Raw genomic sequence first — 23,963 nt, 5'->3', positions numbered from 1 at the left:
AATTACATGGTGTGGTATAAAATGGTAGGGTGTGGTGTGGTATGAAATAGTATAGTGGAATAGGACACAATTCCTCGTCCCCCCCCCCCGTCCACGCCTGTTACTCTACGCTCCCGAAAACATTGATTCTCTCTCTCTCTCTCTCTCTCTCACACACACACACACACAACACCTCCTCTCTCCTTAAAGCAAATCACTTTACTCTTACCTTTAATCTGAGAGAGAGAGAGAGAGAGAGAGAGAGAGAGAGAGAGAGAGAGAGAGAGAGAGAGGGGAGAGAATTATCTTTTATCCTACCCTGACTTTCCCATCTTCATTAACCTTGCCTTTTGAAACCACTTTCTTTTTATATTTACCTAAGACTTTTATTACTACAGTCACTCCCAGTATCCCTGCTTGTCGTACGAGGCGACTAAAAGGGTTGGTGGTGGGTTAGTGCCCCACCCCGTAAAAAGAACTAACTAAAAAAGCAAATAAAGCGCCTCGGACCCAGACGGACCATACGTTGACGACTAAGGAACGGACAAAGGACATTCTGAGAGTAGGAACGTGGAATGTGAGAGGAGTGAATGATGAAGTGAAAGAGAGAGAGATTGTCCAGGTGCTTGAGGATGCAAAAGTGGATATATGTGGATTGACTGAAACTAAATGGAAAGGTGAAAGGATGAGAGAATGGGAATACGGTGTAGGTATATGTGCGGGAGTCAGTGAGAATGAGAGGGCAAGAGAGGGAGTATGTCTGATGATAAGCAAGAAGTGGAAGGAGAATATAAGAGAGTATGGAACAGTGGGTGCAAGGATTGTATGGGTGAGGATGAAAGTAGGTATACAAGCATGGGCGATTGTATGTGTGTATGCTCCAACAGAGGATCGAGTGGCAAGAGTGAAAGATGAGTTTTGGGCGAAAGTAGAAGCATGTATGGACAAGTTTGAGAGGAGCGAGAGAGTGCTGTTGATTGGAGACATGAATGGCAAAGTCGGGAATGTACGAGTGGATGGAGTGGTTGGTCAGTGGGGTGTGCCAGCGGAAGTAGATGGGAATGGTAGTGCTTTGGTGGACATCTGTGCTGGTAAGGGGTTGGCAATAGCCAACACCTACTTTCGTCATAAGATGATCCACCGGTATACATGGAGAGTAATAAGGAGGATGGATGGTGAACTTGTTGAACGAAAGGCAATGATAGACTACGTGTGTGTGGATGAGCGAATGAGAAGACAAGTGTTGGATGCAAGGGTGTGGAGAGGGTGGGGGAATGGAGTCTCGGACCATCACTTAGTGATGGCCAAGATAGAGCTGCAAAGAAAGTGGTTGAGGAGGCGAAGGGGAAGACAGGAGGAAGCAGCTCCTGTGAGAAGAGTGGAGAAATTGCAAAATAGTGAGAAGAGGACAGAGTATAAGAGCATAGTGGAAGAAAGATTGGGAAGGTATGAGCTAGAGCAGATGGAAGGGGTGGAAGACGTATGTAAGATATTCACGGAAGAGATAAGCGCAGCGTGTGAGGTGGTTTGTGGAGTGAGGAGGAGATGCAAGGGTGTGCAAGGGACAGCATGGTGGAATGATGAGGTGAAACGAGCTGTGGAACAAAAGAAGAAGGCATATGGTGAATGGTTGGCGAGTAGAGGTAGGGGAGAAGATGAGAGAGAGAAGAGAGAGGTATATGTGAGCAGGAGAAGGGAGGTTAAGAGACTGGTGAAGGAGAGTAAGAAGAAAGTGGATGAAGAGTTTGGGAGGAATCTGAGTGTGAAATGGAGGGAGAGTAAGAAATTGTTTTGGAAGGAGGTAAAGAAAGTAAGGCAGTGTGAAAGGGGAAATAGTAGGGGAGTGAAAGATAGGAATAATAGATTGTTGGTGGAGAAGAGAGAGAAATTGAGGAGATGGAAGGAGCACTTTGAGGATTTGTTGAAGGTAGAGAGTGAGAGCAGTGTGAGTATAAGTGGTTGGGGAATGGCTGGGAGAAGAAGAGATGAGAGGAGGGAGGAAGAGATCAGTAGGTCGGAAGTAGTGGAAGCGATGAAGAAGATTAAGCTGGGAAAGGCCCCAGGAATTGATGGAGTGTGTGGTGAAATGCTTAGGTATGGGGGTGAGATTGTTGTGGAGTGGATATGGAAGTTGTGTAGATTGGCTTGGGAAGAGGGAAGGGTTCCAGAGGACTGGAAATCAGGTATAATTGTTCCTCTGTACAAAGGAAAAGGGGAGAGAGAAGTATGTGGTAACCATAGGGGTATTTGCCTTCTTAGTGTGACTGGTAAAATATATGGTAGAATACTCATTGACAGGGTGAGGCATATGACAGAGGAGCTAGTTGGAGAAGAACAAGGGGGATTTAGGAAGGGAAAAGGGTGTGTAGATCAGATATTTGTTCTAAGATGTTTAGTGGAGAAGTATCTAGAGAGGGAAGGAAAGTGTACGCTGCCTTCATGGACTTGGAGAAAGCTTATGACAGAATAGATAGGAAAGGTATGTGGAAGGTATTAAGAATATATGGAGTGGAGGGGAAATTGTTGAGTGCTGTGAAGAGTATGTACGAGGGAGCTAGGGCTACGGTGCGAGTGGATGGAGAGCTGAGTGAGTTCTTTGATCTCAGTGTGGGACTGAAACAGGGGTGTGTAATGTCTCCATGGCTGTTTAATATATATATGGATGGGGTCGTAAAGGAGGTACAAGGTAGGGCAGTGGATGTCAGGGGTGGCCCTAATGAATGAGGGTGAGATTTGGAAGCTTCCGGTGTTGCTGTTTGCTGATGATACAGTATTGTTGAGTGAAGATGAATGGGAGTTGCAAGGTTTGGTGAATGAATTTGGGACAGTGTGTAGGAGGAGGAAGCTGAAAGTTAATGTAAACAAAAGTAAAGTTATGGTGTTTGAGAAGAATGAAGTCACAGAGTGTGCAGTGAGGTTGGATGGTGAGGATATGGAGAATGTGAGTGCATTCAAGTACTTGGGTAGTGTGATGAGTAAGGATGGAACTTTGGGGGATGAAGTACGTGAAAGGGTACAGCAGGGAAGGAAGGTTGTTGGCACACTGAAAGCAGTGATGAGAAATAGGGAGGTGAGTATGGAAGTTAAGAAGTCACTGCATGATGGTATTGTGATCCCTACCCTGACGTATGGAAGCGAGGCGTGGACCTTGCAAGAGGGGAACAAGTCAAGAGTGAGAGCAGTGGAAATGAGTTACTTGAGAGGAGCATGTGGAGTGACATGGAGGGACAGGTTGACGAATGAAGAAGTGAAGGAACGTTGTGGGGTAGATGTGGATGTGGTTGAAAAGATTAGGAGAAATACACTGAGGTGGTTTGGACATGTGGAGAGGATGGAGAATGAAAGACTGACTAAGAGGGTGTATGTAGGTGAGGTGGAGGGAGGGAGAGGGAGGGGTAGACCGAGGATGAGGTGGAGGGATGGAGTTGAGAGGTATATGAGGGAGGGGGGGGTGAGTTGGGGGGAGGGGAGTCAAATGGTGGGTGACAGAGTGACTTGGAGGCGTTTTGTCTGCGGCCACCCTTTGCGGGATTAGGGCGTCGGGCTATAGATAGATAGATAGATATTTACATTACCACTACTTATATTAAATTCCAAAAACCTTCACTCAGATGCCGTATTATATATTTTACTCCTGGTAGCGTCAGTCGATGTCAGTAAGCACAGAGAGAGAGAGCAAGTAAAAGTTCATAGCACTCTCGGGCTACTATGACTCATTCTAAGGCTCCTGTGACTCATTCTAAGGCTCCTATGACTCATTCTAAGGCTCCTGTGACTCATTCTAAGGCTCCCATGACTCATTCTAAGGCTCCTATGACTCATTCTAAGGCTCCTATGACTCATTCTAAGGCTCCTGTGACTCATTCTAAGGCTCCTATGACTCATTCTAAGGCTCCTGTGACTCATTCTAAGGCTCCTGTGACTCATTCTAAGGCTCCCGTGACTCATTCTAAGGCTCCTATGACTCATTCTGAGTTGAGGTAATAATAATTTTAAACCTATCACACTCCAAGCAGACACCCAGCTTACAAAATCGTGCGCAATCAGCTGAAGAGTTATCTCATCCATGCCACGATTAAGGTGAAAGTATTAACACTCTCAGGATCCTGCAGTAACTCTCTGATAAAATTTAATCCTCTGAGGCAAAATGTTACATTACTACTACACAACATGATACACCTGGCGTCATCAGGGTGCTATACAACTCACTTGTTTGATCAAATTTTACTCTGGAAATTACGAACCTCCTAAAGCCATGAAATCTATACATATATATAAACAATTTTTAGTACCTCCTGGTGTATTTTATGCATGTATGACAGACAGATAGACAAACAGACAGACAGACAGACAAATAGACAGACAGACAGACAGAGGGCGGCCTGAGAGTCCTGAACAGTGAAGAAAAATTCGTCCCACTCTGAAGGTTGTTTACTTTTGTACTTTGCGTCTTTGAATCTTTCTTTTCTATTTGTCTTTCATCTCTCTCTCTCTCCCTCTCTCTCTCTCTAACAGGCTGGAAAAGGAGAAAAGTGACAAATCTGAACATTTTCCTCTCGTTGCCTCCCATCACTCACTTCCTACACGCCCATCAATCTCTCTCTCTCTCTCTCTCTCTCTCTCTCTCTCTCTCTTCATTTTAATACTTTTTGTGTGGGTTCGTCTGAAGCATCCATAAAATCTACGGAAAAATAACTCCCATTTTCACATTAACAAATCTGTCTTCATAAGCACCCAAAAATCTACGGATGAAAAACTCCGATATTTACACTACTTAATGTCTTACTAAGTACCCATAAAATCTACTGATAAATAACCCCAACATTTAAATTAGTATATCTGACTAGCCTATATATTTCTCTCTCTCTCTCTCTCTCTCTCTTTCTCTCTCTCTCAAGAACTTTTATCATTCCAGCATTTTCAGATTTACCAAGCCAGAGAAAATGAACGATGCTAAAAACTTTCTCACGGCCCATTAAACTGAGAGAGAGAGAGAGAGAGAGAGAGAGAGAGAGCATAAAACTGAAGTCTGTGGGGCAAGAAAGTTGTAAGAAGAAAAAGGGTTAAATTAAGATGGAGGAAACCAAGAAGTGAAAGACGAGGAGCTGAGGCAAGAAGAGGAAAAGGAAGAGGAAGAAGAAAAACCGGAGGACGAGGAGGAGGAGGAAGAAAAACGTGAGTGGAAGAGGAGGCGGTGGTAGAGGGTGAAAAAGAAAGATTTTAAGAGCACGTCACTGTTTTGAGAGAGAGAGAGAGAGAGAGAGAGAGAGAGAGAGAGAGAGGCGGTAATAGAGGGTGAAAAAAAATTTATGTGAACGTCGCTGTTTTGCAGAGAGAGAGAGAGAGAGAGAGAGAGACTGGACGCGGAAGAAATAGCAGAATCCGCAGACCTAGCCTAGAGCCCAACCCTTCCTTAGATTATGCAATATAATGCAATAATCCAGTTCCCTTGCCCCTACATGGCCTGCGATATCCCTCCACCAACATTTCTCTCTCTCTCTCTCTCTCTCTCTCTCTCTCTCTCTCTCTCTCTCTCTCTCTCTCTCTCTCTCTCAGTACTTAAACTTCAATACAATTTATTTTTGACATTGCTGCACATACTAAAATATTTCTTTGACCGTTCCCTGACGCTGCGTATTTCTTATGATCACTGAAATTAATACAAATATATACGATGCTCCACCGTTAACGCCCACATACCAATTATAATTAGTTACATTATTATTATTATCACTATTATCACCATCATTATTTTTATTATTATTGATTTAGAACTCAAGAAAAAAGGACGGAAAATATGAGGTGGTGAATACATGTCATGGGAGAAAAAGAAACACACACCCACACACACACACACACACACTCATACCTCCAGCAGTCACTCGGCAGACACAAAGAAGGAGCAAACGAAGTAGGATTAAGGACGACCTGAGAGAGAGAGAGAGAGAGAGAGAGAGAGAGAGAGAGAGAGATGGGTGGTCAGCAAGATCAAGGGGCTTAGTTGTGAGAGGAGAGCTGATTTAATCCTCTCTCTCTCTCTCTCTCTCTCTCTCGTGACCTTTCTTTTCTTACCACTACGTAATTCACCACTTCCTCCTCCTCTTTCCTACCGTCACTCCTTCCTTTCCTCTTCTTTCTCCTTCCTATTTTCCCTTTCCTTACTTTTCTCTCTCCTCTTCCTCTGCTCCTCCTCCTCCTCCTCCTTCTCTTATTCCTCCTCCTCCTCCTTCTTCTCATCATCATCGTAATCATCATCGCCATCATCATCATCATCATCATAATCTTCCTCGTCCTCTTCGTAACAATCATCGTCAGCCTCATCATCCTTCTCGTCCTTCATCATCGTCCTCCTCCTCCTCCTCCTCCTCCTCCTTGTCTTCATCCTCGGCGTCCTCCTCCTCCTCTTACTCTTGGCTTCCTCCTTCTGCTCCTCCTCCACCTCTACAGCCTGACGTTCAATACCACCCAGCTTCGTCTACAGCCTGCGGAAGGACCCGCCCCCCCACTATGCCAACACACCCCACCCCACTCACTCCACCACACTCACCCCAACCCACACACCCCACCCCACTCACCCCATCCGACACACCCCAACCCACACACAGTTTCCAGCACAAAAACCCATAGTAGCATCTCTTGTTTTGTATTTCCTTTGTGGGAATATGGAAAATATACATGGCTTTGTATTTCCTATTGAAGGTTGAAGGGCCAGACAATTTTGGAACATAAAAGTACATGCATTTTTTAAAATTTGTTATTAATATTCTTCTAAGGGGCTGACAGAAAGAGGAAGTCTGTGTTTTGTATTGAGAGGGGAAAGTATCGGCGATTTTGTATTTTGTATCACTCACTTTGTAATGGAAATGAAAGAACAGTTCATTTTTGTATTTTTGTACCAGACCGTGATAACAGACAGTTTTGTTTTGCAGGGAAACGTGAACGAATGACTTACTATTTCTTTCTAAAGGTGGCTTGTATATGAGGATGATTTGGGGGTTTACTGGTCACGTAATGCTACTCAAGGAAGGATGAGGGTGGTCACCCTTGCCTTAAATGTCAGGAATGAGTAACCTAGCCCCGGACCCCTACGGGTTTGCAAATTTTTAGGTACTCAGATTAATGTCTTTTTTTATACACGAGTTAACCCAAATCCCCCCCCCTCTCTCTCTCTCTCTCTCCCTACCTGAAACTAATTCGTATTCAGTACCTACTCGAATAATGGGTTACAGGAAAATCAACCCACACTCAGATGCACTTTTATACCTATTCAGATGTGATTTTGCTTTGAATATTTTTGTATCTGCACGTACTCAAGGTTGAGGTTACAGGAAGCTAACACCACTCCCCAGGTTATGTAATTCTGTACCGATTTAATATAATTACAGATGATTGAACATAGTTAGGAAATAAATTTTAACTATTTATGAATCCGCATAACTTGGAAATTGGTTGTGAGGTGTGGATATTTAGATAATACCTCTCTGCTTCCTCTCTTTGCTTATTAAAATCTTTTGAAATTAGATGTAACATAGAGTTTGGAGTTATGAGTTGAAAAGTTGACAAAATAACGGCTGAGAATGGTAAGGACTCTCTCTCTCTCTCTCTCTCCCAACAACATTACTCCAGGACCAAATCAACACAAGCTAATCCCCACACACCAGCCTCCATTTCCACTAATTATACAAATATTAACGCAATAATCCATTCAGTAAGAAGCCAATAATATTACATAAATACTGGTAAAGATTAATTGCCCTTGGGTAACATTATTATCATTTAATTCATTTACTATTCAGTGACAAAATTATGACTCAACTGCTTTATTTATACTCTTGAATACTTCATCAGGCTGAAATTATTATCTATTCTACTCACCTAACTACCTAATTATCTATTTATCTATCTATCTACCTAACTACCAAATTATCCACCTATCTATCTATCTATCAATCAATCAATCAATCAATCTTTATATATTGTATAATTATATAATCCATCTATCTATATTTAGACGCCTTCATCCCGGAAGAGGTGGCACCACACGAATCGCCTCAATGTCACCCTTTCCTCCACCATTAGGCAGCCCTTTCTCCAACCCATACCCCTAGCCCACATAATAAACCTCTGTACCCCATTCCCCCATCTCATTCTCGGCCTTCCCCTCCACCTCCCCACCTCACCACACTCTCCTAGTCAGTCTCTCATTCTCTCCACATGGGCATTTTTAGCCTTTGACATCATTCTTCCACTTTCTGTCCTACCAATTAACAAAATTACAAATCATTTGTTTTATCAGCTTAATGGTAATTCTGTTAGCAGCCATGTGGAGAGGATGGAGGGTGAAAGACTGACGAAGAGAGTGTATGTGAGTGAGGTGGAGGGGGAAAGAGGGAGGGGGAGGCCGAGGATGAGATGGAGAGATGGGGTGGAGAGGTATATGAGAGAGGGGGGTGTGAGTTGGGAGCAGGGCAGTGAAATGGCGGGGGACAGGGCGACTTGGAGGCGATTTGTTTGTGGCCACCCCAAACGGGATTGAGGCGTCTGGCAATAGATAGATAGATAGATAGCTAAGTAACCTACTTCACTTTGCAAAATTCTAAATAATCGTAAAGCAATTAAGATCTACACCGAGGAAATTATAGAGCCGTATAATAGAAAATCTTGTAATAATTATAGAAACACATAATTATTTGCAAAAGCAGTTACTCACCTTTAGTAGTCTGTCCATGTTCAGACCACACACACACACACACACACACACACACACACACACACACACACACACACACACACACACACACACACACAACGAAAGTACAAAAACACAAAACCCCTTCAACCCGAGAACGTCTTCTGTATTCTCGCTAACACAAGGAAATTTTAATATTGGGAAGGGCGTCTTTGGGCAGGAGTTAACCATTTTTTTCAAATAACTTTTTTTTTTAACTTTTATTCCTGCTACTACCAGACGATTTTTGACTCAATTTAGGATCTCTATTACTGAAGGGATTACTTAAGGCTATATCTAACCCCTCCAGTTCGAAAAATCGTCTGGGGATAGCGAGAGTGAAATAAAAATACGAAGTCGAACTGAAGGGGCTAACTATAAGCATCAACATTTACTAGAAGTGTCTGCTATTACAGTCTAGTGGCACAAGTAGAGATTTCAAGTCAGCCCTCTTCCCCCCTCTCCCCCCAAAACAAAATACAAACCTCTAAAATTACGAATATATATGAAAAGCAAGAAGCAGAAGCCAAAAACGTACGAAGCAGGTGTGAAATTCAGTCACAAACGAAGCCAAAATACTAATAAGCAAAAACCACAACACTCGGTCACACATATAGCCAAAATAGTCATAAGCGCAGACAGTCCAAATTGCAACAGGCTGTCAAAACGTCACAGACACTGCTCGGAAAAAGTCACATGCAGTTCAAAAAGGCAGCATCGAGAAAGGAGTATCACATATTAAAAATCAGTCACAAACACTTAAAGCACTGGAACAGGCACAAGGACGCTTTGTTACCCCCTGCTAAGTCACTGTCGCTAAGATGGGCTGGCCTGAGGTAGGGTAGGGTAGGGTAGGGTAGGGTAGGGTAGTGTAGGGTAGGCTGGGTTAAGTTAGGCTGTGTTGTGCTGGGGAGGGTTAAGTTAGGTCAGGCCGTGCTGGGTTAAGGTTAAGTTAGGTCAAGTTGAGCTGCGATAGATTAGGTTCCGTTGCATTGGGTTATATCAGATTTGGTTAGGTTAAACTAGGTTATAATAGACTGGGATACATTAGTTTCGGCTACATTGTCAAGTCGTCAGGTCAGGTCAGGTTAGGCCAGATCAGGTCTGGGTACTCACCAGGGTCAGGGTCGGCGTCAACATACACCCCAAAGTCAGAGTACGCCCGGCGTCGGGCGTGTAGAATCTCCAACATCTTGCTGGTGAATTGGAGAGTTGTGGTTTGTGGTGATGTGTACTGTGATGGGTTATAAAAATGGATATGCACTTGAAGAGGTCGATCTAATAGAAGGAGACCGTGTTTTCATATCTATTTATGGGGATCTCCATGCCGAAGCGATCGATCTATTTTAAGTACAATATTTTCAGATCTTTTTATGGGGATGTCAATACTTGAAGGGATCCTCTTATCATTAGTAATTTGGTTGTTTTCAAATTCATTTAAGTAGTACAGTGTTTCAAATCCATGAGGTTACTAATAATTTCTACTCCTTAGGTCAGTGAATCAAACGGCCGTGGGAGGCTATCTTAAGTCAAGTTTTCAAGGGATAACCACTTCTTGAGTCTGTGTTTTAAAGTCTAAGTCAAATACTCCTATCGGCAATTTAATAATCACCTCTTAAGTCAAGCTTTATTTTTCAAGTTGCACAATGAATCTCAGCCTTAGAAGTCAAACGAGTTTTAAAAATTAAATGAAGCTCCAACATTTTCGTAAAGTGTTCAAGAGGATGGAGCTTTAACTCATTTGCACAGTATTCCACAGGATGAAAATCTGCATCACCCTACTGAACAGTCAAAACAATTATTTCCTTTACTGAATCTTTTCTTATAAGGGTCACAAGTTGTGATCTTTAATTAACTTTTTCATGTGACTCCTTGCGATCGGAAAATGCTTCACTCACAAGGGAATCAAAACTTGAGAACATAATATCCTGACAACATAAGATTTTGACCACTTGGCTGCCCATGGGCTGTACATTTCAGTTTGTCTTTGTACTACAAATATTTCAATCACAACGCATTATTTTCAGAGGTTCACATTACTGATACCCATAGTTTTTTGAAACTTTAATCTGATATGGATTTTTTCAAAGGTTCATATACTGATATGAACTGTATCCTCAGCTTGAAATTACTGATATGTATTATTTCAAACCTCAAAGTTACTGATATGGATTATTTTCGCTGCACCAAATTACTGATATGGATATATTTGTCGTATCTGCCGATTACATACTACTATTCTCCAACACCACTACAAGTACTTATACTTAAGTGAACTATTCTGGCTGACAATGTGCCCTTTTTATCTCAATCAGTATTAAGTATCACTGCACAGTGGTTCAGCATCACTTTAACTAGAATTTTTTGTTACACCGCAGTTTGACGATTTTAACATAACTGTTCTACAAAGAAAACACTGAATACAAGACTCAAGTGAACTCTTCTACCTGATGATGAGCCTGCTTTCCTTTCACAGCATCAAGTACCTCAGCACGACTCTTGAGCCTCGATGCATCACACACACACTACGACTCGAGGGTCCACTAAACACTTGATGGCTTGTTTATAGCTAGGTCAGAGTCTGTTAAGTGTCTCTGCCCTGTTCCTTTTCCACGCTTGTCACGTGTTTGTGTTGACGCGTGTTTTTGTGTTTTAAGACTGTTATTTTTTTTAATCCTTATAGTTTATACGTGTTTCTGTTTATGACTGTCACGTGCTAAATGTTTACATATGACACGTATTTCTGTTTACTACTTCCACGTGCTCTTTGTTTACAGCTAACACGTGCTTCTATTTACAATGTCACATGTTTCTGTTTACAAGTCACGTACTCGATGCTTTTTCTGCTGACAACAGCTCTTGTTTACAATAACCACATGCTCAGTGTTTACAGCTGACTCACTTACAATTATCATGTGCTGTATGTTTACATCTGACACGCATTTCTCTTTACAACAGTCACCTGATTTATGTTTATAGTCGACACGTATTTCAGGCTTCAGTGTCCAGTGTTTCTATATGAAGTTTACCCGTGAAATATTGTTGTAAGTTTATCGTGTTTCTGTTGACTTTACCCGTTTCGCAGGTAACACGTGCTTCTTTGTTGACAGGCCGACACGTGCCTCAGTTTACATTTGACACGCGTTTCTTTGTTAACAAGTTGACACGTACTTCTCTCTTTACAAGTCAACACGTGTTTCTCTGATTCGCCACGTGTTTGTTTACATTCGCCACGTGTTTCTGTTTACATTCGCCACGTGTTTCTGTTTCCAGTCGACACGTGTTTCCGTTTACTTAATACACGTATACTCCAATGTTCATATTTATATATCATTTAGTCAGACCTGTTATACCTGCAGGTACAAGAAAAGATTAGGGCACAGGCCAATCACAAACAATATCATTAACCAAATCAAGACAATTTTAAAAACCAAATAAAAGCGATCTCAGTAATCTAGAGTTGCAGTCAATAAAAACAAACAATAGAGAAAAACGAAAAAAGAAAAAGTTTCAGATTCAGATTCCTAGCACCTGTTCCTAAGCGATTTATTTTGCACATTACACCTAAACACCCTCCTCTTTGCTGCTTCCATTGTTTTTATATCGATATACTTTCCATCAGTGACCTACAAGAAGATAATGTGTGTGTGTGTGTGTGTGTGTGTGTGTGTGTGTGTGTGTGTGTGTGTGTGTGTGTGAGAGAGAGAGAGAGAGAGAGAGAAAACCTCGTTCATCCATTTCAAAACACCACCAGTTTCAAAATACGTGGTCTAGTATCCTCACCTGCACCTCACCTGTAATCAAGCACCTGAATAGCGATAATTAGGGGCCTCATTGCTACTCAATTTTTTTTTTCCCCTATTTTTGCGATGCCTCCGTAACGTCTCTCTCTCTCTCTCTCTCTCTCTCTCTCTCTCTCTCTCTCTCTCTCGTGTCATGCGTTGTTTTGTGTCATGTGTCTTTTATGTCGACGGTTTTATCGCCAAGGTCACGAATCCATCTCACTCTTTTACTCTCACTCCCTCCTCCTTCCTATTGTACCTTCCTCTTTCCCTCCTCTCTTCCTCTATTCTATTGTACCTTCCTCCTGTTCTTCCCCTTTTCATGTACTCTTTCATTTTCATTCCATTAACTGTTCCCTCCCTTCAGTCTTCCCCATCTTTTTTCCTCTTTTCCTCATCACTACTTTCCTCATTTTCCGTCCCCTCTTTCTGTCCTCCCCTTCCTCTCTTTTTTCATTCATTCTCTTCCTTTTTATGCTTCTAACCTCCCTCCGTTCCTTTTTTACTCCCTTACTTCTACCACACTATCTCTCCCATTCCCCTCTCCTTCCTCTTCCCTCTTTCTCTCTCATTATCCCCCTTTCCTTCTCTCCCTCCTGTGCTCTCTTCCCCCTACTCTTTGCACCTCCTTCCCTACCTTTGCCATATATCTTCTCAAACGTCTTCTCGCTATCATTCATCTTGCTCCTCCTGATGTGTTCTTATTTCTAGCCCTTCTCCAATCTCCACTCTCCCCTCCCGTTCCCTCACCCTCACCCCCTACCTTCCACCCCTTCCCCTACTTCCCCTTCTTATCCCTTCCTCCCTCTTCCTTATTTCGCTCACTTTCCTCTCCCCTTTCTCTCCCCTCACCTTCATCCCCATCCCCTCTCTTTCCCCCTCTCCCCTCTCATCCACCCTCCTCTAACCTTCCCTAATCCTTCAGTTTCAGTCCTCGTCATCTGTTCTTCTCCTCTTTGTCTCCTCACCTATCCATCATCCCACTCTCCCTCTTCTTCCCCCTTCTCTTTCGCTTCCTGCCCTTCCCCACCTCCTCCCCGAAGTATCCTCTAACCCTCCCCTTCCTTCTTCTCTCTCATCTCTTCCGGTCACCTTCCTCTCTCTTCTTCTCTCACCTCCTCCTCCTTCTCCTCCTCTTCCTCTCCCATCTCTATCCCCACCTACTCTACCCTCCCTCCTCAATCAATTTTACCAATTTACTGGCTTGCTAACTCCCTTCTTTCTCCCCTCACCTCTATTTTCTGTCTCTGCCCCCCCCCCTCTCTCTCTCTCTCTCACCATTCCCTCTCACCCTTTTCCCTCCCTCTTCTAACTTGGCAGCGTGTATAAAATGAACCTGGCCTCCGGAATTGTAATATCCTAAAAGAAACGACCCTGGCAGAACAAACATCCCTGGAATGTCTGAGATTGAATGCTGCTCTCTCTCTCTCTCTCTCTCTGGAATGGATCGACCTAGTGACAAATCGTTAGTCAATACCCCCGACATAAATCATGAATACACTCCCACTCCACCATAATTTCCAAATTACTGAGGCTATAATTCCCTGTCATCTCCCAATCCATATAATTTCTAGATTATTAAAGCTATATTCCTGGCTCATTCACGCACTTTTACGTGATCGGGAAGGACCTGTCATAGTGAAGGGGTTTGATAATACTTCTCACAAATCATTCGAATATTACACGTTGACTGGAATTTTAAGAATATTTACCTCTTGTGAAAATACTTAAATGATAAACATACATTTGTCACTGGCTTCGTCCTTCACCCGTTCCAATATGCTATTTTTTTTTTTCTTTTTAACCTTACGATCCCCTCCCTGTCAGAATACAATTTGGTTTAGCAGGAAGGGAAATGAAAGAAAGGGGTAAAATGCTTACAGTCTAGTGTTGACCCTAGAAAAAAAAAATAACAGGTACATCTTAGTTACGAGAAAAAAAATGGTCGTAGGTTGCAACTGTCTCTGCAGGATGAACACGGAAAGTTACTGTACATGCAGAGTCTTCCCACGTCTCTAGTTCATCCTAGGGAAAAGAAATCAAAGTTACGACAGCAAATTGATCGTAAATGTCTTCGAGTATCCCGCTCCTGTGGTTATGATCGCGAAGAAGTGTTGTAGTTATAATCGGGTAGACTGTAGCTGTAATCAGGTAGAAGTGCTATGGTTATAATCGCGTCTAAGTGCTGTAGTTATAATCGGGTAGAAAATCCTGATGACCTTTAGACTGTACATAACAAAATGAACCAAAACAACTGCAAAACTACGAAAGAGATGCGGAAACTTCAGGGCACGAATATGGGCCTTCGTTAAAGTCGCTGAAGCCTACGGAAGTGAAACACCGCATTTCCGAAAACCCTTTGTGAACGAGAGACGGAGGGAGCCGCTATGTTTCTGCGTCCCCCCCCCCAAACAAAAAATATAAGATGAAGAAGATGAAAATTTTAAAAAGGGCAGGGAAGCAAAGAGCTGACATCTTAGCACTCTTGCAGTTTGCCTTCAAGCGAAAAATTAGCGAGACTTAGTAAATGGCACGAAATTGTTCCACTCCAGAAAGGTCGCAGTACAGTCGCTGAGAGTGGGGTTAAATGTTCTCTCTCACTCTCTCTCTCTCCTATAAAGCACACCCGAGAACCCAGACCAGAAAGAGCTTATCAAAAGTTAAGCGGTCTTACTGAGGATTTTTACGAAGAATCCTTAATTACGCCCTTCATTCCGACAACGTGTGTGTGTGTGTGTGTGTGTGTGTGTGTGTGTGTGTGTGTGTGTGTGTGTGTGTGTGTGTGTGTGTGTGTTCTCGCTACCTTCAGACGACTTTTTTTTCTCATTTCAGGACAGACTTCTCGAACTGGAGGGGTTAAAAACAGCCACCACACTCTCCTTCACCGCTAGAGTCTCCCCGGCTTCGCATACTCACAGAAACAGAAATATTATATACGCTGTTACGTCACACACACACACACACACACACACACACACACACACACACACACACACACATCAGATTCATTTGGCGTTGGATGTCACTTTATTTTTGGACATGAGAAATTCATTTATAGTTCTCTACCCTTCCCTTACTTCCCTTCCTCCCCCTTCCCCTACTTCCCTTCCCTTCCCTTCCCTTCCTCCTCCTTCCCATCCCTTCTTGTGATTTCCTCTCCATTTTTTTCCTCCTCCATTTCTTCAATTTTCTTCTTTCCCTTTCATTCTTTCTACTTCCTTTTCCATCTCAAACTTCCGTTCCATTCTAATCTATTCCCATCCATTTCCTGTTATATTTCTTCTACTTCTCCCTTTCCTTGCCTACTATATCTCTAACATTTTCTCTCCCTTCCCTCCCAACCCTCCTCTTTATATTTTTATGTTTAAACTTCAGAGAAAAATTTTTTAAGCGCAATTCTGACCTAAGCGTAAGCCGGAATGGGATATTATACTCAAACTGCTTTTTACAGATTAAAAAGTATTTCCTAGAAAGCAAATGATTCTCTCTCTCTCTCTCTCTCTCTCTCTCTCTCTCTCTCTCAGTATTATTCCCCTCTTGAGGTTTATTCTGTTCTCCATTTGCATCTGCATCTCATTTCATTTCATCTCTCTCTCTCTCTCTCTCTCTCCACCCCTTCACCATCTCAACCTTCCCCCATCCCTTCTCCTTCTATATTTACTTTCAACATGAAGCCAAAAATGCGGACAGGAAAGAGGGGAGGGAAGGGGAGGAGCTGACAGAGGGGGAGGGGAGGGGTAGGGTGAGGAGGTGGGGAGGGGAGGAGAGGGGCAGAGAGAGGGGGAAGGGAGGGGGTGGGACAAGAGACAGGATATCGGAAAATTTAAGAATGATGATAGTGTAGGAGAGAGAGAGAGAGAGAGAGAGAGAGAGAGAGAGAAACTACTGGCAAAGATGCAAGTGGTGGTGTAAGATGTAATACACACACATACAAATACTTTCTTACACATGACGCTGCTCACATGCCTTTCTTTAGTGCCATTTTTTAAAATTCCCCCTCCCTCCTCTCACACACACACACACACACACACACCAAAACAAACTAAACCTGTCAAATATAAACTAACCTAATCTTTTCTACCCTAACCTAACCTAACCCACACTAACCCAACAATAGACTAGAGTAACCCAACTTTTATCTCCACACGTCAGACTTTTATAAACTGGTCACATTATTCAGAGCAAACTTTAATTGTTTTTAAAATTACTGACACAATCTAAACTTATGGGGATAGAATTACGTGGCCACGCTAAGTCTTTTCAGCGAGAGGTCCTTTTATCATCACCATCATCATCATCATCATCATTAATATCATGATAAATATTACTGTCTCCATCACCATCACACTATCATCATCCTTACCCTCATCTTTGCCAACGTCATCATTTTCATCATAATCATTATCATTATCATAACATCAGTATCACCATCCCCATAAAAAAATAATGCTAATCATCATCATCATCATCATCTTCATTATCAACGTTAATATCATCAACACCATCATAAAGGACATTAACAATTATTATCATCAATATCATTATGCCAAGCCTTACGGGGCACATAAATACAAAAGTGAAAGTAGGAAATGGAGGAGGAGGAGGAGGAGGAGGAGGAGGAGGAGAGACGCAGACGTATATAAGATGAGAGGAATCTATTTTTACAGAATACGGAGTTAAGGGGTCTCGTCCCCCAACCCCCCCTCACCCCAACCCAGCCCTGACCCTCTCTCTCTCTCTCTCTCTCTCTCTCTCTCTCTCTCTTACCGTACCTTAAATTCACATCCATCTAAAAAATAAAAATAAAATCACTTATCACCAAAATATCACCTTATCAGGAATATGAAGTGCCATTAACAGACGCAGATGTTTACGAATTTACCTGTCCACTAATTATCAGTATTTAATAACCATCCATTACATCAGTCAGCACCTGCTAATGACACAGGCTACTAATTTCCATCGTCTAATATATACAAATTATTCGCTTGGCACACTGTTGATAATTCTCGTGCCTTTGTAATCTCCTTTTTTTCAGCTCTTGGATTCTTCTAGAACATACAGTTTTCTCCAAAGTTTACATTTTCCTTCTGTAATCTGGTCTGGTCTTGCTTATTATTCAGAATTTATAATGATACTTGTCCCACTTTTATTTTCCGCCTCTTCTTGGATATTTTAATTCTATACACTAATGGTATAACAGTATCTCATATAAATACAAGTACTCCCAGCAATACAATCATCACCACCACCACCCCAGAGTCACCATCAATACGATCACTATCTTCACAACCTCCTCTCCACCACTCCACCATCACCACCACCTCACCTTCACATCACCACATCATCCTTTACCGAAACGCCACCAATCCACTTACCCACCATTATCATCGCCACTCTCATCACATCATAACCACCACCAAACCACCTCACCACCATCACCATTCCTCGCCACGACAATTATCACCACCGAAAACGTCTCACATCATCACCACCATCACGACCACCTCACTACCAAAGCCATTTTCAACATCATCATCATTTCCTTACACCACTAAACTCATTTCCCACATCATCACCATCACTCCCCTTCACATCACCAAAGTCATTTTCCACGCACTCCCGTCGCCTGCATTAGAAAAAACAAGATTAGCATATCCAATATTTTAACACTTCATTTCAGAAAAGTTAATCAGATGCAAGAATTTTATGTTTAAGAGAAAATATTCTATATTTCCGATTCGTTTGTGTTTGTGATTCTCTCTCTCTCTCTCAAACCCGTCAAGCCACCTAAAGAGGGGAAACTAAACGAACACGTAAATGTGCCCTAGACAGATACGGGATCATCTTGAGAGCTTAATACCTCGTTTCCGAAAATCTTTAGCAAGTGACTGACGGATAGCGCCTGTTCTGGAGACGCTCTCTCATAAGAAGAAAGAATAAGAAAACAAATGACATCGCTCCAAAACTGACGCAAAGCCAAAAATATTTAACGTGAAAGAGAACGAAATTTTTCCATCGTTAGTCGAAGAGCAAGTGGGATTAACGACGGGAGGACGAGGCCATGCAGGTTTAATGGACCTCGTCAGCCTCGTTAAGCGTGGTGAAGCTTGTCTCCTTAGCCGCGTTTACAGGTAAGGTGAATATCGACATGGGTAGAGAACTCCTGATTCTTATATTATTTGGTGCTTCCGTCCCCTCCTCCCCTTATGATGGTACCTGTTTGTATTTAGTCTTCCAATTTTCGGACTCTCTCTCTCTCTCTCTCTCTCTCTCTCTCTCTCTCTCTCTCTCTCTCTCTCTCCCAGCACCACCGTTTATGATATTTACCTTAGTGATTTGTCAACAACACACCTGCCGTCTGTTTGCCCCCCTGACGTTTTCACGCTTTATTGCTTGCTTCATTTATTTTTATTTTCCAGTGGTGCCGGAGAGGGACGCCTTCACGTGAGGGCACCGATTTAACCGAATGGTTCCTCTGCCTGGTCACGCAATCGTTCCTCAACTTTCTCCCTAACCCCAAATGTTTAGTTATCAATTTCCCCCATTTTATGGTACCATATCTATCTATCTATCTATCTATCAACCTCTGTGTACGTACGCATGTATGTATATTATACTGATGACGATGGCCATTGTTTAAAAGCCTCACTGTGTGAAACTAACTCTATACAAAGGAGAATCTAATATATCCGACCCATAGCACATTATTACTATTACTAATTAATATTATTATTATTTATTTATTTATTATTATTATTATTATTACTACTACTATTACTATTGTTGTTGTTGTTATTATTGTTGTTTCCCTCATCACCATCATTATCATCATGATCATCATTATCCTAAATCTAATCATTACTATCCAGTCCCCAAATGGCCACACTTAAAACACAAACATACCCACCTGATACACCTTATATTCGTAAAAGGCATCGGTGCTATCTTTGTCACAGCCAACACCCTCCTACATGGCTGATGACAATACCACTTACTCTCGCCTTCATCAATAGTGCGTCTTCGGCTCCAGTGACTCTACCTTCATCAACGGACAATTCTTTTGTCATCAGGGGAGAGGCCTTCATACCTAAAGGTTTGTATGACTTGGGTCCGGATTCTCGCTGGGTTAGGAAGCTCCCTGACACCTTTTCCTAAGCGATTTATTTTCAGTGGTTCTTATGTCACTGGAATATACTCTACATAAATAACGAACAAAAGGATATTAACCAGCCGGATCCAAAAGTAAATCGCTAGGGAAGAGATGTTAGGCAGCTTCATTAGTCGACCTGAATACGAACCTTGGTCTCGGTTCTTAAGTGTTCTGCTCTGTTCATTTTCGTTGGCCGTGTTCTTCTGGTTCTTTAAAATTTAGCTCTAAGTTCTTACCATAACATCACGTTCTTCGAAATTCGTCTATCTGTCCTGAAATCTACCTCACATCGTCCTATCAGGAAAACTGGGGAGCGGGGATAGGCAAATCTGTCGAGATATTTAAGATGCGGGTGACCAGTTACTATACCTTGAGCAGCATTCTGTGAGTAATCATCCCCCAACCCCGGACTTGAACCCTCATTGCATACATCCACTTGAAGCATCTTAATCCACTAAACCACCAGGCGTCAACTTTGTTACGGGCTAAGGACACCGGCATATGGCTACCCTCCAACGTTGTAAATGGTTTCCTTAAGTTATAAGACAACATTTGGCTTGTCACTCAGCTTTAAGTCACTCTTATGTATCACCACATTGCGTGAGTGGATGGAAGTGTCCCCAGGCAATGCAACCCACTATGTACACGACCCTATCAACTTACCACCAAATGCCGAGGGTGTGTTTGTTGGATCTCTTTCTGTGTGTGTGTGTGTGTGTGTGTGTGTGTGTGTGTGTGTGTGTGTGTGTGTGTTTACCTAGTGTGCGGTTGCCTTATTGAGTGACAGCTCTGTGTGTGTGTGTGTGTGTGTGTGTGTGTGTGTGTGTGTGTGTGTGTGTGTGTGTGTGTGTGTGTTTACCTAGTGTGCGGTTGCCTTATTGAGTGACAGCTCTCTCTCTCTCTCTCTCAATCAATCAACCCACAATCCAATCCTAATCCCCAATCCAAGACATTACCATCCCCTTATCACAACACCTATGTACACATCCTTTTAATGTCATCAACAGAATTCCCAAAATATTTAGACAACAAAAGTCCCAGCAAGATAATCCCATCTATCCTTCTTTCCGACTATATCCACTTCTTTCTTTTTCTTTCATTTTATTTAATCTAATACCGACAATTTTCTGCTCCCGGTTCCTGAAATTTTCGAGCAACCTACTGATATTTCGTTCCTACAGGCAATTTTCGCAGCTACCGGTGATTTTCAAAGGTATACTGAATTTCCAGTGGCAATTTCCTAGGCCGTGGGTAAATGAAGACAGCCAGAGGACTGAGTGGGTCAACCTCGAGGGAGTCCAGAAGATGGATGATCTGACCTCCACCAAGAGTGATTACTGGGGGACGTGAGGCATTTATCTATCTATCTATCTATCTACCATTCTATCTATCCATCCATCCATTTATCTGTCTATCTATCCCTCCATCTATACATCTTCCACTTGTGTAACTTTTAACCTTTGTATCCTGGTATCACCGTGACGCATAAGTTTAAATGGAAAACATATATATACATTTGCAAAACGTTCCTTATTGTTATCACGCAACAGTTTCTGAAGAATTTAGACTTGATGTGGGCCCAGGTCTGGCTAAAACGACTACATTTTCCCAATAAACAATCTCTCCATTTGTGAGCATAAATCTCCTCTTTTTAAGGCCTCCCCTCCCCCCTCCTCCCGCTTCCCCCAACTCCCAACACCCTCCGTCTTTTTGTAGCTATTTCCCGTTCCTCAGTGGCAGCAAAAGACAAAACTACGACTCTACACCATATCCAGTGCACTTCTTCGTGACTAGCATCATATTAGTGTTAATCTGTTGTTTCAGCACAGCACTGAAGAAGCCCAAACGGCAACTGAACGCCTATTTAAAGTGAGCAGCCTGTAGTTATTCAGAAGCGGTATTACGAAATCTTTCAGCAACTTCTCAAACTGGAGAGGTTAGATACGGTACAGCCTTCGTTAACCACCTCAACTACAAAGCGTATTTCTGAAGTTACGTAAGATTCTGTTGGTAGTAAAAATAATACATAAAAAGGGCGGTTCTCAGCTTCAAGAAAAGGTAGTAGAGTTCTGAAAAGAATTGGGAGGGTCTTTGTGTCTTAATGCGATTTCGATAAGCTTGGAAACAAAATTAAACGGTTTTTTATCTTGCCCAAGTTATGTAAGTGAAAGTAGCTCTCTCTCTCACTCTCTCTCTCTCTCTCTCTCTCTCTCTCTCTCTCATACCCCACAGTACACACAGCAACTCCCCATTTTCTATTAGTGGTCTCATATTTTGGCAAGATGTCCCTCCTTTTTATTTTTCATATGGTAGCCAAGATTTCACACACACACACACACACACACACACACACACACACACACACACACACACACACACACACACACACACACACACACACACGCTACAGATATACGTACGCGCGAGTTCATATACACACGTAGATTTTCCCAGAATTTGATTAATTAGCCTACATCTCTCTCTCTCTCTCTCTCTCTCTCTCTCACACTACCGGCATCTCTCATCCCCAACCGTCTTTATTCCACCTACTATCGTAAAGAAAATAAAAACCTAATATAAAGTACACAGCATATAAAACTAGGAGAAAGAGAGAGAGAGAGAGAGAGAGAGAGAGAGAGAGAGAGAGAGAGAGAGAGAGAGACTCGACCTGAATGTATGGATGTGTGAGTATGTTTGTGTATAAGAGTCCCTACTCATCAAAGAACCCCCACAGACTCTCTAATGAGCTTTTGGGGGTAAAAATTGCGCTGGGTTTTATAATTTCGGTGGGGTGGTGAGGGGAAAGGGAGGAGGGGCACGAGAGAGGAGGAAGAGGAGGGAGGGAAAAAGGGAAGGTGACAGGAGAGTGAAGGGAGGAGGGGGAAGGGGGAGAAGGGGAGGCTGAGAAAGAGAGAGAGAGAGAGAGGGGGGGGGTCGAGGCAATGATGATAGGAGAGGAGAAAAAAGGAAAGGAAGAGCAGAGAAATGCGAAGGTGGATGAGGAAAGGGGATGACAAGGAAAGGGAGAGATTGGAGAAAGGATGATGATAAGGAGGGAGGTAGACGATACGAGAGCACGAGAGGAAAGAGAGGAAAGGGAAAGAGGAAGGGAGAGGAAGATGGGAGAAAGGAGGGAATAGGGTGTAAGAGGAGAGAGGAAAGAGAGCACTAAGGGGAGGGAGAGAAGAGGGGATGTGGGGAGGGGTGAGGTTAATTGATAGATGGGAGAGGTAGGGAGAGGAAGGGGTGGGGAAAAGAGGGAGATATGTGAGGGTAGATGAAAGAAGAGGACGAAGGGAATGACAGGCGAAGTGGGAGGCGATGATGAAAGGGGAAAATATGAATACGCGATGGGAGGGCGAGAATTAGGTTAGAAAACAGAGAGAGAGAGAGAGAGAGAGAGAGAGAGAGAGAGAGAGAGAGAGAGATGAATACGCGATGGGAGGGCGAGAATTAGGTTAGAAAAGAGAGAGAGAGAGAGAGAGAGAATAAAGGATTTCGCTCGATAAGACCTTCTTTTGCTGAATTTTTAAACGTAAGGATATGTGACAGAATACAGAATTTCTCTCTCTCTCTTTCTCTCAGCATTTTCTCCTCCACCTGCTGTCTCACTAAATCTTCCACTCCATAATAGCTTCCCCTCCTTCTCTCTCTCTCTCTCTCTCTCTCTCTCTCTCTCTCTCTCTCGTTCAATTTCCCCTTCACATTTTTATCTCTCTCTTATCTCCCTCCCCCTTTTTATCTGACTCTAATTATCTTCGTTTTTCTCTCCTTCTCTCTCGTTACCTCACTGAAACTTCATTTTTTCGTTCCTTATATCTCTCTCTCTCTCTCTCTCTCTCTCTCTCTCTCTCTCTCTCTCTCTCTCCCTCACCACAACCACCAGGTCGGCAATTCCACAACTGCCTTCAATCAACCCAAGTTCATCACAACTTCCACTAAACTCAGTTCAGCTCTCTCTCTCTCTCTCTCTCTCTCTCTCTCTCTCTCTCTCTCTCTCTCTCTCAGGTTTCCAGTTAGTTTCACCGGAGCTGCTTCTTTTCTTACTGTACCTGAGAAAGTGAGATTCTTTCATTTTTCTTTCTTCTTTGGTTGTTTCTCTTTTTTACCTTTCACAAGTTTTATGTGCCTTCTTTCTTTCTTTCTTATTCTCTTTCTCCCTTCCTCTCCAGTCATGAATCTATTTTTTTTATTCCCTCCCTCTATGATTTCCTTCTCTTCTTCATTCCTCTCCTTCCTCTCTTCAGTTCCTTCCTTCTTCATCTCTTCATCTACTTTCTTCCCTTCCTTCCCTTAATTCATCTCTCCTTTCTTTTCATCC

The 23,963-nt window shown here is 42.6% G+C and overlaps 1 protein-coding gene across 1 annotated transcript in view; it reads right to left on the bottom strand.

The window, feature by feature from the left end:
* Positions 1 to 9,899, bottom strand: part of LOC145406303 (uncharacterized) — a 98,179-nt gene extending 88,280 nt beyond the window's left edge. Inside the window, exon 1 of the mRNA XM_080277464.1 lies at positions 9,824 to 9,899. Within this exon, the coding sequence (XP_080133590.1) occupies positions 9,824 to 9,899 (76 nt within the window). The remainder of the gene's footprint in view (positions 1 to 9,823) is intronic.
* Positions 9,900 to 23,963: the final 14,064 nt, after the last annotated feature.

Source organism: Coenobita brevimanus, chromosome 70, assembly GCF_032717465.1.
Source record: "Coenobita brevimanus isolate Jiangsu-jjx chromosome 70, ASM3271746v2, whole genome shotgun sequence".
Classification (NCBI taxonomy): domain Eukaryota; kingdom Metazoa; phylum Arthropoda; class Malacostraca; order Decapoda; family Coenobitidae; genus Coenobita; species Coenobita brevimanus.
The sequence above is the reverse complement of the archived record's forward strand: the minus strand, read 5'-3'. Positions and strand labels throughout refer to the sequence as shown.